Here is a 17268-nt window from a genome sequence, read left to right as displayed (position 1 = left end):
GGTGACAGAGGTGTCCTGATGGGTCTGGGTGCCCAGGTGATGGTGGGTGTGGTTTTGTTGATTTGTAACATAGCCGGGACAATCCCAACACCCAGACAGAAAAGGACACGGGAAATGTATGCTATTTATATTTTCCACTGTGGTCAAGATCATTTACTGAAGGTGTCAGTATTTATTGTTTATTAAATGGGGTTCTGGCTAGCTTATGTAACATTACAGTTGTTTTAAAGGGGGAAAAAAATAAGCCTGTCATCAGATCCTCTTGAAATGAAAGGAAAAATAAAACAGGCTTGACATATTTGAGGCTTTTAGGCTTATCATTTCTTTTGCCAAACCCTCAATAAGAGCGCCCCCCCCCCCCCCTCCCTCCCTCCAACTCTCTCTCCCGTCGCTCCCCATCGCCCCCCATCCTGGCTGGCACCCCAGTTCCTCACAAAGAAACACAAGCTTTACAGGCTTAGGGCATTAAATCATGAAAACGCCATGGCCGACACAGGTTCACAACACACACACACACACACACACACACACAGAGAGAGAGAGAGAGCAGTGTAACATGCGACGCAAATGATCACACATCTCCTTCCGAGGCACTCAGAGAAAAAAAAAATCACGCTGCTGTGTGTGTGTGTGTGTGTGTGTGTGTGTGTGTGTGTGTGTGTGTGTGTGTGTGTATGTGTGTATCATTGTGTGTGTATGCTCGGCCATAAGCATTTCGTGTTTTCTCTCTCTTCCCTCTTGTCGTAAGATACGTCCGTACAAAAGAGAAGGAATCGAGAGAGAGTGAGAGAGAGAAAGCAGGAGAGAGAGAGAGAGAAAGGAGGAGAGAGAGAGAGAGAGAGAGCAAGAGGGAGTCGTCGGAGGAGCAGCAGTGAAAATGCTTTTCTGATGAGCTGCAACAATGCTCGCACTCCCACGACATTGGGCCTCTGCAGGGAGCCTCCTCCTAATTTCCTCCATCCATAATAAAAAGAGCTACATTAAACAGTGCCATTAGTGCCAGCAATTTGTTTTATTCTCAGCAGAAAGAGAAATGTTATCTGTGGCGGACAAACTTAACCCAATTAAGCCTCATTGTGCGCAGGGGCCTGGCTGGAGTCTCCTCTGAAGCCAAGGAACCAGGCCAGAAGAAGCCAACTTTGGGGAGGGAGAAAGGGAGAGGGGGGTGGGGGTGGGGGTGGAGGGGAGAGAAGGAGAAAGTGGGCCGCGCGTTGGGGAAAGTGGGGGTAAGACGGATGTGTTTTGAGGGAGAGAAGAACCAAGAGAGAGGGCGAGAAATAATGTAGAGTGTAGTAGGGGTTTACTGGTTTGGGTTGTTTTCTGGATCTCTTTCTAATGTTTGTTCATGGGTATGTGTGTATTTATTTGTGTATTTGTATGTGTAGTGTGGTTGTGTGTGTCAGAGAATGACAGAGAGAGAAAGAGAACGAGAGAGAGAGAGCATGGTTAAGACCTAAAATACTTTGGCTTTTCAAATAATCATCACCCTTACTTGAGTACTTAAGAACCACAAACATTCTAACACATGCACTCTCAAACACACACACACACACACACACACACACACGCACATGTTCCACATACACATATACACTCTCACGCCCACCTTGCCTAGTTTGTGCGGTTACTCTGAGATTTTACAGCCCATCTTGACAGATTCGGCTGACGGGGAGGCCAAAGTGTATACAGTACAAAGCCACACTTCCAAAAAATCCCTGCACTCGTATACCCTCACGTTGATGTGTTAATTGTTGTGATAACACCTCCCGATTACAGGGGTCTAATTATCAACATGTTTGGCTGTCAGACTGCGTACCTGGCATGGTTTCGGGGGGCCGCAGGGGGCCCGGGGCTTCTAATGAAGATCTTGCTTACAGAAGCACACACAGGCTCAGCAAGGGGCCCCGGTGGTAACGAAGAACAAAATTCACATTTCCAGCCCAACCGGGGTACCTGTGAATTCTAACGCACAGGAGCCAGGAATATTCATAGTGATACATTTTGATTGATATCCAGTCGTGAGGATGTGCCAAGTGTATATCTCTGGTAGTGGGAGGTGTGTGTGCATGCATGTGTTGTTATCCTCTTGCATGGTGGTATGTGTGTGCGAGAGTGTGTGTGTGTGTGTGTGTGTGTGTGTGTGTGTGTGTGTGAGAATGTCTCGGAGTATGTGTCATTGCAAGGAATGTTAGCGTTAGTGTTAGACAGACACACAAACAACAATTGAATATGCCACATTGTGAATCAGAGAGGCCGTCTACCTCCAGTTTGTGATTGGCAACGAACACAAACAACAAATCCAAAATGCACAGGATATTGATTATTCTCCCCGCAACTTGTTTGACTGATAATCCTCCATGCCCCCGTTCCCAGCGTCTGGTGAAGTTGTTTGCAGTCTTGTGGTAAGCGCTCCAATCTCCACCTCTCAGCTGGGGAAGAGAGACGGAGACGGACTTCCATTGGTCCCAGAAATTGATAGATTCTTCACAGTCGCCATCGTGACTGCCTGATCTGGGGCCTAGAGAGACAAACAGCTGCAGAATAAGCCCTACTAAAGTTATTTACTTACACACCGTCACCCAGTCAGCCACTGTCAAATACACATACACACACACACACACACACACACTCACACACAGAGGGAGAGGGAACAAAGGGTTTCTCTCTCCATCACCAAGTGGTTTCTGTAAATGCAGATCACAATTCCTATTACTGACACACAGCTTCAAAGGCTGAACCACACACATAACTTGCTGAAAGATGCTACCACCTGGGCTGGGCTTGACTCACTCCATCTGCAAAGTAGATTCGCAGAAACCAGAATGAAAAGTCTTCTACTCACAATACAACAGAGCAATTTCGGACTGTTAAAACGCATCGCCCATCGTCGCAATAAATCTAATCTCGCCATCTAACACCGAATGGAGAAGAATGCTTCAGATTTCATGAAACACAATCAAGTAGTAATTTAGCTCAGGTCAGGCTCCAGTTTGTTTATTTGTCTATTTGTCGTCTTCACTTTGCGAGGGGCACAGTCTGTATTGTTTCGCATCTGTAGACGATGGAACTAATGCAATAAGAAATCTCAGAAGAGTTCTTCAGCATAATTCCCTAAAATCCATGTTCACAATGCAAACATTTTCAATAAATGTGGTCGACCCAGATGGATAAATAAAACTTCAACAATGGGCTTTAGATCCAAGCTGTAATAATGATTCCCATTTATGATTTGAAGTACATATTGAAAAGCAGGCCTAACTAAATCTATTGCAGAACAACCCTCTTGCAGCCCTCTCATTTTCTCACGCCTGTACTTCCACAGCGCTTTCCTTGGCTGGGTGGTTTATTGAAAATATGAAATGAGATTGCCGGAAAATATCATTTTATGGAAAGGATGCTTGTGCTTGCAGTGAGGTAAGGTATCTACAAAGCATGCTGATAATGCACTGTGGTGCTGATGATGGACTTAGAGCGCCATCTAGTGACAGACGGGACTTTGTGATGGAACTTCGTTATCATGTTTTCTCCACACAATCGAATACGTCCATTAGGTTTGTGAATGGAAATGTAGAAATACCCGTAAAATGTACAGTTCTAAACACTGCTCTTTAATAAATTATATATTTTCATGGAAAAATCACCAGGTCAAATTACCTCTATATCATGATTCTTAAAATCACTAAGCTGTGGACAAAAAAGAATAAAAAGAATAAAGCTACGCTTTATTATAAATATATTTGCTCGAGAGGAATAATTCCAAGTAATTAATGAGTTGGAAGAAAGAAAACTGGTTCAAACATTTTAAACACAATGAATGTACATGTGCAGTTTGTGATGTCTCAGTTTCACAAAAATAACCACTGATTATTGAACCAGAACCATTTATTTAAAAAGAAACCTCACCATTTTTTCAACACAAATCTGAAACATCTGCACATCATCTTACAGAACAAACAAAATATACAAAAATATGTCAGCGGAACAAACTGTAAACAAACAAAAGAATCTTCCAGATTAAGATTGCTCGTTCTGGCTAAAATGTCCTCATCAGTAACCCATCGGAGGTCAGAACGGGGGAGTCGAGGGCCGTGGAACGTTGGTCTGGACAGATCCTTAGTGTCGAGGCATAGAGGCGCGTGGAGGAGGGGGTCCTGGAAGGGTCAAACACGGTCAAGTTAGTCCAGAGCACAGCAGTAGCCTAGAGCACAAAATAGGATCGGTGGTACACTGAGACTAGAGACTGAGTTTGTGTCAATTGCCTTGTTTGCATAGCATTTTGTGCTTTGCATATTTTGCAGGTTTGAATTTGAGCATTTTTGTTGTGCTTCATCAACTTACTAATACATCTATTACTACGAGCAGGAAATCCATACTTTTCCTTCACATTTTCAACAACAGGGCAAAACACTGCCTTGCGTAATTAAAAAAAAGATAAAACATTTAATTAAATTGATATAGAATGGACATTTGCCTTTTAACAGTGGCAACAGCCACACTTACTGCACTGAAAGTGGACAGGGCTTATACATCAATTTTGCTAAATTTCTTCAGCTAGAGGTTAATACAGAGGGCCAGTTAATATGGTTTTGTTTATTTTAACTTGAATAAAACGCTGTCCTGCAGCTTATACACAATGCAGTTAATACACAGGAAATTACTGTAGTCTCTTCAATTGATCAAATCAACGTAAAATTAACCTGCACCTTATGCTGGCACATGTGGGTGCTCAGCATTCATTGTGGATGAATGATATTCTCAGCAAATATTTATGTACTTAATGTGCAGTGCTCAGCTACTCTTGGTGTGCAGCTAGGTACTGCACACCAAGGATTGAAATCCCCCTCAGACAGACACACACACACACACACACACACGAAGACCGACAACAAACAAACAATCCCATACAAACACACAGCGCAAAACAGAAAGAGATGTAGTAGGGGTGTTTCGATTCTCCAAATCCTCGATTCGATTCCTTATGTTTTTTTGCTTTTTCCTATTCCGTTATGGGGGGCTTTTATTTTGAAACCGTTACAAACGCGAGGTTGTAAACAAAAGAAACGGGGCTTCGATTTTGGTCAGTTGATGTGTATTTTTTAACTGTCTGTAGCCTAATATTGGAGGAGTGTTGACACCGCAGTTCAACACGTTTGTGTTTTTAAGTCTTGGCATACATGCTGGACGTGACATTGGGGGTTTACATTGAGATGTAATTTCGATCGATGTTCTAAATCGAAATTGTGACACTCTTAATACGTAGTTAAGGGCCGTTCACACCAAGAACGATAACGATAACTATAAACAAATATCGCTCTCATTAATATGAATGACAGCGTTCACACCTAAACTATAACGATAACGACATGAAGAACGATATCGTTGTTGATCACTTTCAGAGCGATTTTGAGAACGATAAAAAGCTAACAGCCAATCAGAACCCATAATATTCTAGCCATCACATTCATTGACATGAGAGACTTTTCTTATCGTTGGCCAGTCTGGACGCTTTTATCGTTATGGTTATAGTTATCGTTATCGTTCTTGGTGTGAACGGCCCTTTAGACAGACGTACACAGACACTTGGTGTGAACGGCCCTTTAGACAGACGTACACAGACACAAGCTGTGAAAGTCATCTTACCTGGGGAGGGCAGGAGGCCTGTGCCTGGCGCGTGGTGAGCGATGAGTGAGGGTGGTGGGGCGCGGGGGCCGTGTGGGCCGGGCCCGTTCTGGGGCCCTCGACTCATGGGGGGTCCTCTGGGGGGGTGTGGCCCGTGGTGGCCCATGCGTGGGGGCGGGAAGCCGCGGGGTCCGCGAGGACCGGGAGGCCGGTGGAGGGGCGCCGGAACGCTGTCCATGGACAGTAGAGGAGGCGGCTTGCTTTTGGGGTACGTTCCTGACAAACACAAGAGACACGAGACGTTACAAAGAGTCTCAGAGCAAACGCACACAACACCTGGCCCACTTCAAAGCACACGCTGACTGTCCGTGGAGTCCTGTTGGGTTGTTTTTTTATGGGCACGAAAAAGGTGCGCTACACAAACAGCAATGACTGGGCACCATCAACTAGCCTGTGGGCTACATTTCGCTGCCAGCACGACATGCGGAAACTGGTGCAGATAAACAAAACAAAGCACTGCTGGCTCACCACTCAGTAATGGCTGGCGTAAAAGTTCGGCTTCAGAGAGTAAAAGTCCTGCAACATTTCTGTTCCAATTGTTCACGCAATCAGCACAACTCTTAGTGCACAGATAGAATCAATACATTGCAGGACTTTTACTTATTTTACTGTCTAAAGCCGGACTTCTTACATCTCTGCTTCTAATCAAGCTGTTTGATACGTTGCAAATGACACTGGCATTGTCAGTTTTGGGTCTTTTTTTTGTGGAAAGATAAAAGAGGCTGAGAAGAAATAAAAAGGTGAAACTTTCAGATCGTCATACAGAGGAAAAGTGTTAACTACTGCATCTCCATACAGAACAATGTGATCTCGCTGTGCTTCTTAGCAATATGTACGCAACCTAAACAGCCGATAAAGCAATTATTTTCTCGCGTTCGCCACACAGACAGTAGCTACAGCTGCATATTGACCATTGAAACGCTAGCAGGCATTTCACTGTCAGTTTGGTCTGTGGTCCTTTAAATAGGGCTGGTTAATTAGAGCAAATATCTTGATCATAATTACTTTGGTCAATATCCTGATTATTCAAACTGATTACTCAAGCACTATCATAATGTCTAAACTTGACATAAAGGATTGCTGGATTTATATTACAACACAAAAACATGCAAAACAGAATGGGACAAAACAATAATAACACTAAAATATTAATATAATACCACTAAAATGAAATTAACCATGCACCATGAACCATGCAGATTTTAATAGAGGTGACATTATATTTACATCATTTCACTTTATCCGCATTTCAATTTACATTTTTCAAATGAAAAAAAATAAAATTATCCAGGCCTGAAAATGGAAAGTGTTAAAACTGAACGGTTTCAGATTTCAATATTAGTGGGAATCCTGGGCCCTGTTGAATCATGGAACTGTGTGGTTAAGAAACATCATAGAAGTGGTCAGTCTCTTCCATCTAAATGCTTGTGAGCCATGCTTTCTGGCCCAGCTGACCGGAGTGATTAGAATGTTGGCGAACCGAGAGCTCCGCACTACGATGTGACGATTACACACAGAGATTTTCCCCCATAGACTGTATAAAAAACACTGAAACCATAGATCATTTGTGTAGAATTCTACAAGGAGCCAGGAAAAAGATTCACTCCTCAACAGGTTAAAGTACAGGTCCACCAAGCAAGCACACAGCAGAGCTGTGGTTCTCCCCAGGAGTCGCGGCTGGCCAGGCTTACCTGGCAAAGCCATGATGGAACCAGGGGCATGCCCCCCCATACCTGAAGGGGGAGGGGGTCCCGGTCGATCCCTCCCGGGGGGGCCCGCGATGGTCGGCGTGGGCAACAGGGGGGGCGGGGAGCCCATGCCCGTGGGCAGGCTGTTCCTGGAGGGAGCCGCTCCGTCAGCCTCCTGTGCCGCAGCTGAGGCTAGGGACAAAACGCACCACCACCACCACCACCACCACCAGGGAAATACAACAGCAGCTTAGCACCACTCATCACAAGCTTAAGGATATCGACTACGAGGACATGACATACAATATCGCAATTTTTGCCAAGAGTAAATTTATCGAGTAGGTCCAATAATAAGAAAGGAGTAAAAAATTAGGGAAGACAATTATCAGGATATCGAAAAAGAGAGGCACAACACTGGTTTACAGTGGTCGTGTCAGGTTCATATTAGGCAGCAGCCTGGACATGTTGGAATGAGACATTGTGGGAGCCGTCATTATAATTCTTCTGCATGGATATCAGATTGTTGTTTGATGATAGACTCCTTTACTATAATCACGTACTGTATGAGCAAAAAAGGACAAATCATGTTCTGCTGTCGTATACTGCCCTTTCTCTCTTTAAATACCCTACCTTCCATCCTAGGGATGGTTTGTATCGCTAGGTTTAGTCAATGTATCATATCATAGGTACTGCTTAATTTACATTATTGAAGACTGGATGTGAATCTCATTTTTTAAAATTCTTCCTACCCAATCATCTGGAGTGAGATCCAGGCCATGGGCCTTATGTTTGACACCCCTACTTTAGAGGAATCCAGAGTTTGTGCTGCCCTCTAGAGGTCAGCTGGTATCTCTACCATGAAACGATTCATTCAATAAAACTGCAGTGAGACTCTATAGTCTATATATCATCCTTAACCTGGCTAGAACTTTGAATTGTTGCGGAATGAAATCTTCTGTTAGAATGTTCAAATACCCACACCATTGAGTGTATCTAAATTAGCTATGAACCAAAAATGACATTTTACTGTGGCTCAAAGAGCGGTCAACAGAATTTTCAAACTAAAGGGGCAATAATTGGTGTCGCTACGATAGTAGAATTCTAAGCACGAGAATCAGGAGGAACCCTAGGTCCCTGCACTGAGGAACAACAAGCCTGCGAGTACGGAGGAGCCCTAAGGTGCCGTCCTGAAAAAAAAAGTTAAGAACCCCTCGAGCAGCTGGTGACCCCTGACCTTGCAGGTGTTCCTGGCGGCCGTGCAGGAAGTGGCTGAGCGTGTCCAGCTCCTCGGGGTACAGGTGCACGCCCTCAGCCAGCAGCAGGAGCAGGTGGCGCGTGGCGGCGGGCACCGCGTGGCGGTCGAGCTTGTCGCGCGCCAGGTAGTCGTCTGCCAGTTCGGCCGCGCGCACCGCCAGCTCGCCGGGATCGCGGACCGGCTGGCTGTCCCGCACGCGCCCATACTCCACCATCACAAAGTCCAGGGCCTGGTCCCGGGGCATGTTCCGATGAACTGGGGGGGGGTGATGAATGGAGGGAGGTGGGGGGAGATGGAGGGGGTGCAGGGAGAGGAGGTCAGGAGATACAGAGAGAGAGAGAGCGCGACATTAAGGAAGACGGTGGACAGAGAAGAGCAGGGTGCGCCATCGCAACAATCACACCTTAAGAGACCTTTACGCACAAGGAAAAGACTCCCATCTTGGGTCTCCATTTAGGACTGCTTGCCGTTCTCGTTGTGTTCATTCGGGAGTGTGACTGCATGTGTATTGCATGTGAGCTATCTGACCAATGGCTGAGCAATGGAGTCGGTTATTGATGTTGGCATGGTGGGCTACAGGCTGGGAATTCAGCAGTTCAATTCTAATATGTGAGCCAGAATTAAAGTAAAGAACGTGTTTAAATGCTTGTGTCATGGGATTTAAATTGGTAGTTTGGCGTTGTAGGTGACAGAGCGATATGGTCTTGTGATGTTAGAGCTCTTTAATGGAGACATTTTAAATGGTAGGGAATCAGTGGGGGGTATCATTTAAGATACATCAAACAGAAGCCCAAGTGGGTCAGAATCACGAGTGTACGCTTTTACGGGTAAAGGACAGTAACGTCAACACTTTATTTTAATAACTTTCATGGTCAACTTTAGAATATGGACACGCTTAAGAGATCATCGGTTTATATTCTCCAATCATATAGTGACACCTCAGAATGAGTCCTAGATCATAACACAACTACACAAGAAGGTTTTACACATTAAGGGACAGTGAAGTACATGTAAATAGAATCAGCACCTCTAAAAGATTCATCTTTGTTGCTCCAGACTCATCTGAGGTGTTACCATAGAGAGGGCAGAAAGCTACTTGCCTTTGAATGTCTATGGTGCAATTGCGATATGTGTTTGCCAGTAGTAACATTGTTAACATTATGACTCAGAAACTGGCACTTTTTTAAAAACCTGTGAAAAAAACATTAGATGAAGGCTACAAAGACAGTGACTAACTTATATTTACTCTTACACTGTGAAATAAAATAGTGGTGGGCACAGATAAATCATTACTAGTAGTTTAGCGATTTAATTTAATTTTCAACAAACAGTTGGTCTTAACATTTGAGGTCGAATTTAAAACTGCTGCATGTTGTGGCTCTACTTTATTGGCAGAAATGTAAACAACTACTGAAAATGTATTTGTGTATTATGCAATTGTGTATTTTGTTTTGTGCATTGGTCTTAGTCAATTTTAAATGTCTGGCTGTAACAGATCCTACATTCTTTTAAAATGATGGGCTACTATGATGCAGTCTGATAAGATTCAAGTTATAGATTTTTTTTCTTTTTTTGTGATCAGCACAAATTAGCAAAGTATAGTAAAAATAGTATAAATCCTCTTTATTGGATGCAAATTTGCACAGACTTTTTTGTTTTACAGAACTAGATCACTACCTCGACCAATACGTTTATGGTGGGCGTTGTCTTCCTGTAAGCAGGATTGTGCAAGAAAACCACCCATATGATTTTCATGGAACTTAGTGGAAAGGTGTGTCTGGGTCAAGGAGTAACCAGTACATTTTGGAGCGGATTCACATGTTTAGCTTCACTGTTGTGATGCCCATTTTGGCTTTTAGTTCTAGAGGAAGTCCGACTGCACTCATTAACATTGATCAGAAAGATGTGGTCCTTCCACATTTAAGAGTATGGGGAAAATCAAGCTTGAAGTCCAACATCAAGCTTCAAGTGTGCTTTAATTATTATTATTATTATTATTGTCATTGTTTTTGTTATTTTCATTATAATACATAAGCTACATTACAACAAATATCACATGTTGCACGGCACATTGCATTACGCTTGCACAAGATTATGATGTCAACAAAGTTGATGCTAAATTGGTATATCAGTTATTATGGAAGTTTAAATGGTAGTTTAAATGTAATTGAAATGTGAATGCTTTTCTGATTTATTTTGTTGACCGAATTACTACATAGTAAAACGTTTAGATAAAAAGGGACAAAGGTACCATTAAAAACGTTCGAAAGTAGTTTTTGTTTCAATTACAAGTATAAACAAGCATCACAAAGATGCTTGCCTCAATGGTCAGTAAGCTGAGAAATTCCAATACACTGACTGTAAATTCAGTGATTTTTAAAATTTGCCACTTTTGATATGTTACTTTAATTTATGCAAGACCCATCACGACAATGATGGTATATCAGTGCCCACCACTAAGTCTATTTTGGCTGTCTTTTAACCACCAAATATACATGAAACAGTTTTAAACTGCCTTTGTTTAGCTGGCAGGGGATGTAGGGGTGGTGGAGGGGGGGCAGGGGACTTACTTTTGAGGGATTCTGAAAATATGATAACTGTGCACGAGGACAGAGTTACGTTAGTCTGCTCGACGAGAATACATAAAGGGGAGCCGTCGGAGCGGATGTCCTGCAGGGCCCGGGTGAGACCCGACTCCGCCTGGAGGCAAATCATTTCCACTGAGAGGCCACGCTCTTGCAAGCTCTGGCCTAGCGATTTCGCATAGTCCCTTTGAAAGAAGAAGAAGAAGAGCTGGTTATTGACCTCTGCATAAGCCAGGCCAACGGCTGAGCAGACAGGTTGGGGGCTTGTTTTTATAGATAGAGAGAGAGATAGATAGAGATGAAGAGAGAGAGAGAGAGAGGAGAGAGAGAGAGAGAGAGAGAGAGAGAGAAAGGAGAGAGAGAGAGAGAGAATGAAAGAACGGAAGAAAGAGAGAGAAAATGGACTTTAAAAGCTGGTTTCTTAGACAGGGAGTAAGTGTAGTTCTGTGAGAATTGCATTGAAAAATGATTAAACAAGATCTCTTTTGCAAACTTGAAATAAAGTATATGACTTATTCCGTGTCCAAAAAGCCAAACAAGAAATTAACACTACACTTCCCATCTAATGAACAAAGTTATTAATCACATCTATATTAGAAAACAGTTAATGCTGTGTGATCTGTGGTACAATTTTAAATGTTGTGCATGAAATGTTGTGCAGATTTTAAACCTCATGAAAAATGTTTGCTGGCTGTATTTAATGCTAGTACACTAATACTGCATCTAAAAGTTATAAATATTAGTGAAATCACTCAAATCTCTAAATTAACTACAGCTTCATCTCATACAAGACAATTTAATTTTCAAAAATGATAAGGAAAATCACTGCAGATTGCATAGGTTTTTGTTGTTGTTGGGGGTTTTTTTTTGCCTTAAAAAGGGGCTTCCTTAGAGGACACTGTATGTAAAACTGTTAATCTCATCTCTGACAATGATCAGGAAGTTGCACTCAGAACACATACAGCTGAGACATTTTGAACAATGTCATTTTATCTAATCTGGCTCATTTTCATGTTTGCATCATTGGTTGGGAGAGGTGTATTCATTACGAATGGGTCAGGGGAAACAAGTAAAGGTGACTGTTTGAGGTATTAGTTTTCTTTCTGCTGTGATCTACTGGACTGTATGCAATGTATACATTTGCAATACAATTATTTGTTTTTAGCTACAACATACTGTTTCAAAGACAATTAAATGTGTGAGAATTTAGATTCAGTAAACAAATCATCAACATTGGGAACATTGGCAATAAAAAAGTTTGAAAATGCATTTGATATGCTAAGCTAATGGTGCTCTCGACTGAACAAAAGGACCTCAGTAGAGATGAGACATGAATAAACTTTTTTTTACAGTGAAGACTTTTGCGCGCTAAAAGTTAGTTATTTTTTTAAGACAGTTAATTTTTTTCTGGGAGTGAATTCAATGAGGTTAGGAACATGGAAAATAATATATAGTGTATGTATGACTGTTTTTGTTGTTTGGATGCTTTTGCCTGAAAGTAGGGTTTTTTTGTCCACATTGTTGCACATTGAGTAGTGATTTTTGATGTGCACAGGGTGCATTTTTGAACAATCCGTCAAACCTCCTTCACCATTAACTGTTTGGGAACCAACACAGAGGTTAACAGACTGCAACAACTTTCTTTTGATAGAGAGGAATCTGGATCTGGGAAAGGACAATGGTAAAATCACAGTACAAATACTTTCCCCTTTTGTCAGCAATTAGAAATGTTCAGCCATTCTCATTCCTAATACATGGTCATACAAAAAGCAACACAAACACATCCTCACTAAACACACACAAAGCCAGTCATCTCCTTAATATCTTATTTGCCTTATTCACACAGCAGCCATTGTAAACCAAAACGAGGCTACAGGGTACACAAACCAGTGGGTGACGAAAACAGAATAACGATATAGGCTATGTCTCAAACTGCCGACTTGCACACTTCAAATACTTAGTTCAAGTATATAGCGCAGATATCAGGACAACTACTAACCATCAAAAAGTAGGCACTATAAATTGAACACCCAGACCCAGGGCACGACTGCAGTGCACTGAATGAAGTATGCCGTTTGTGACACAGCCATAGTCAGTATATCCCTTAGCCTCTTTTTGGTTTACACAATGGCCGCCGCGTGAATGAGGTGAATGATGATTATGGTGTAGCCATCTACTCAATATCATTAAGATCCATCCCCTCTTGCTGCTGCACCTTCCAGAGAGGCTACTCACGAGTTCTGTGTGTTCACGGCCAGCACCACGCAGTCGGCAGACCTCTTGCTGCCGCCACCTTCCAGGACCTTGTAAAACCACCTGTAGAGGGCGTGGCGCTTCTCCCCAGGATGGTATCTCTTAGGTGAAGGAGCTGTGAGACCACAACATTTTATCAACACAACATTTTATCCAAAGCAGCTGCCTCAAAATAACCTTACTAGTGCAATAGCAGAATAGACCTTCCTTTGAAAAAAAATGCTTTGCCTTTTAAAGAAATGTTTTATGTTTGATAAAATTCCTTTATGTTTACATAAAGCTTGGCAGACACTGGTCTTTCTCAGTCCTGAGAAGGGACAGCAACTCTACATGCTTGAATCATTGGTCATGATTGCTAGTCTGGCTATCACCATACTAAGCTCAATATTTTAAGATTGAACATTACTTTGGGGAGTCTGCACTTAATTTCTACTGCACAGGAGGCGTGATCAACGGGCATAGTTCAAATGACTCTGTACGCTTTGTACGCTTTGGGTCCTTCAACCAATCAGACCAACGATCGGGGTGCACCTTTTGGAGAAGCTAGTTTGTGATTGGACTCAGAAGATGTGGACAGTAATCAGGAGAGATGCAGGGCGAAATCCAAATCGTCGGCTGGTAAGGCAGGGTTTATCCAGCCCACAGGATTGCTGTTCTCACATTGCACGTTTAAACTGCTCACACAACAAGATAACTAACATTCCTAACATGCCAGAAATCTAGCCCTATTGGTCCCTAACTTTAACACTGATTGTAGTATCTTCTAATCATTGTAAGTCTGCTAAAACAAACACATCGGGCACAAAATCAACACGATTTTAAAGTTTGTCAGGTCTGATTGAATTAGAACTAAAATAGCTCGAAGTCAGGAGAAATCCGGCCAATTTTGGTATTCTGACAGTATTCTGTGAACATTATCAACTCAGCTCTGTGTTAAAATTGGCCAGATTTCACCTTGAAATCCTCAGGGTGATGTCAATAGCAAGGTGTAAAAAAATGGTGATAAACATCTTACCACTCTGTGCATGTTGTTCATAGCCCTCATAATCTGGATCTGCGGAGTATTCAGCCTCTTGATTCACTTCGTCATACCTTGGCTCAAAGCTGGCACGCAAATGAAGAGTAAGCATCAGTCTATCAGTCTATTAGTACAATATGGACTGACTGATCATGAAGAAATAATGTCATACAAATGGCAACAATATACTGCAGATGGAGGGTACCAGTATTTCCTAACAAAGACCATAGTAAACAAAACTACACAATGAATGCATGCAGAATAAGCAGATATATAATTAGCTTGATTTCTGGCTAATCATTTTAGAATAAATTAACTCGCTGTGTAAATCCCGTGTGGATTTGCCGTGTGTGTATGTGTTCCATCAGTTAAAGAGAACTGGATGACAGTAATCAAGTCTCTCCAAGTCTCAACAGAAAGCATTCATTCTGTAGCTTATTATCCACAATACCTATAGATTATAAGGACAAGGACAAACATATTTAGATGCCTGCCATTACACCGACAGGAACGAAATCCCCATTTTAAATCCATAGGTATTTGTTTAGAGTTGGTCCCCCCCTTTGCAGCCATATCTTTCGGAAGAGTAATTGTGAAGCAAGCGTTTATGTCGAGCCCTGATGTGAAGTGTCCCAATAGTGTGAAGTGTCCCAATATTATCGTCCATAATAGTCTACCTACGGTCTGTGTACTATGACCTATGATGTTAGTGCTGTTAACCCCTTGTTTTATCAGTTCTGCCCAGGTAGACATTACCCTTCTCTTTCTTTCAGTTCCTCTCCTCTGTCCTCCCGGAGTGGATATGGAGCCCGTCTGTAGGACCGGGGTACTGCACTCACTTTGCTGCAGAACCGAACACAAACCAATGGGGTCAACGGCTTAGACTCTATAATTACACTTCCACTAAACTGTTTTAATTGGCACTCTGTGACGTTAGAAAAACATGAACCAATAAACACTGGACTAGGCCTACTACTTACACAACTTGATACAAACGAACTGTAATCTGATGAAATATGCGACATAATTTCGTTGTTAACTGCCCAATACAGCACAACGTTGACGTTACTCTTTGGATAGTTAGCTTAGTACTGTACCGTACCTTTACCGTACATTTAACTTCTATGAATTAACAGTAGACCGAAAGAAACATCTTAATACACTAGCTATACTACCAACAAGATATTACATACTTAACAGTAATGCCAACGTGTAACGTTACAATAGGAGAAATCAGGGAGTGTAACGTTAGTACGGCTAGTATTGACAGAGGGATAGGATGTCAGCAGCTGCTACTCACCCGCCATTGGGGCTTGGTGGAGGTCGCCTTCCACCCGCCACCTTTACCCACGACGCCATTATTAGACAGTTTATTCTTCAGTTCACGGTGATTTCCTAGATATAGAAACCTTATATGTAATGTAGAACATTGTATTCGATAGTCGAGCATATATGGAAGCCCATTTAACTATCGTGTGTGCTAACCACAGAACATGCTAAGTTAGCTAAAAACTGAGCTAGCAAGCTAACCACAGCTCAGCTTCAAGTGAACAAGCTATCGTTTCGCTGATTTAGATGTTCCATTTATATTCATTTTTTTTTTTTGGAACATAAAACTAGTTACGTTGTTATACAATCTAGACAGAGACACTATTACATCTTATTTTTGAGGAAGCATTCACTCTCGTGGTCAATAATAACGTTGGACATCAGGCTAGTTTGTTATTCTCAGACAGCTAACGTAGCTAAACGTTAACACCGGGACAATAATTCAGTAGGCCTAGTGTTCCGAAACAAGATAATTATTTTCATTGCAACAATTTAAAAGATTTTGAGGCAATCACCGCTTACCTATATTCCAAAACAAAATACAAGGAAATGATTGTTACCACAGTGAACTTTGCACCGCTCAAACAAAAATGGAGGTCTTGTTGTTGTTCTTCTTCTTGTTTGATATTGGCGGTTGGCAAGCAACGAATGGTGTGCATTACCGCCACCTTCTGAAAAGGAGTGTGGTTCTGGAGTAACTACCCGATGGCAAAAAAAGGACAAATATATTCTGCTGCGTATTAGACCTGTTTCTCTTAGAAAATGAAACAGATGACTAAAACATGCCTCTCTTGATTGTCTCTGCAATATTACCCTCAGCCTCAGTCAGGGGTAGGCTACTTCCAGCTTCAAGGCATGCTGGACAACTCTTGTCTCTCAAGCTGGTATTAGTATAGTACACGACTCAATGGCATGATCTATGGTTTCTTGAGTATCTACCTATTGCATTCACTACAGATGCCATCAACATGTTTCCTCATTAAAAACAATGTGCTGTTCAAACCTGTGTGGCCTAACCTCATTCTAGAAACCATGTCTTCTTGTGTGCATCTACTTGAAGCACACCATTCCACAGTCCTTTAAATGCTATAAAATATCTACCTGTGTGTTCACTGTCTCACCGCTTCTGCCACTTCTCTCTCATCTTAGCCTTAACAATACTCCTACTGTAATTACAGTGCATGAAAATGCACTGTACTGTTCTTCCAAAGTCTTCTTCTTCTTCTTCTTCTTATTATTATTATTATTACAGTGCATGAAAAGCCACCTGGGCACCAACTGTCATTTTCTCAGGCTTTAAGCATACAATCTCTCTGAAGACTACATATCCTGTTAAACTGTTCCCTCTGTCCACAACTGTTTCAAAATAAAAGTCCTCACTGCAGTAATACACTATAAAATCATTTAACCATTATAACTACTCAACTATTTAACTGTTTAGCCATTCCCACTGTCAGTTAT

At 42.1% G+C, this 17268-nt stretch overlaps 1 protein-coding gene across 2 annotated transcripts; it reads right to left on the bottom strand.

The window, feature by feature from the left end:
• Nucleotides 1-3864: 3864 nt before the first annotated feature.
• si:ch211-216l23.2 (uncharacterized protein LOC565061 homolog) lies at nucleotides 3865-16456 on the bottom strand. 2 transcript variants are annotated; one of them, XM_062547668.1, is made up of 10 exons: nucleotides 16330-16456; nucleotides 15779-15873; nucleotides 15235-15321; nucleotides 14476-14564; nucleotides 13443-13575; nucleotides 11193-11392; nucleotides 8602-8877; nucleotides 7413-7559; nucleotides 5641-5895; nucleotides 3865-4151 (listed from the first exon to the last, which is right to left on the bottom strand). In XM_062547668.1, exons 2-10 carry the CDS (start codon nucleotides 15835-15837, stop codon nucleotides 4114-4116), a joined length of 1284 nt encoding a protein of 427 aa, XP_062403652.1. In that variant the 5' UTR covers nucleotides 15838-15873; nucleotides 16330-16456; the 3' UTR covers nucleotides 3865-4113. The 2 variants fall into 2 exon arrangements, with proteins under 2 accessions (XP_062403652.1, XP_062403651.1); XM_062547667.1 differs by having other exon boundaries at nucleotides 7371-7559; nucleotides 16330-16455.
• Nucleotides 16457-17268: the final 812 nt, after the last annotated feature.

This window comes from Sardina pilchardus, chromosome 10, assembly GCF_963854185.1.
Source record: "Sardina pilchardus chromosome 10, fSarPil1.1, whole genome shotgun sequence".
In the NCBI taxonomy this organism is placed as follows: domain Eukaryota; kingdom Metazoa; phylum Chordata; class Actinopteri; order Clupeiformes; family Clupeidae; genus Sardina; species Sardina pilchardus.
This window is presented reverse-complemented; position numbering and strand designations above follow the sequence as displayed.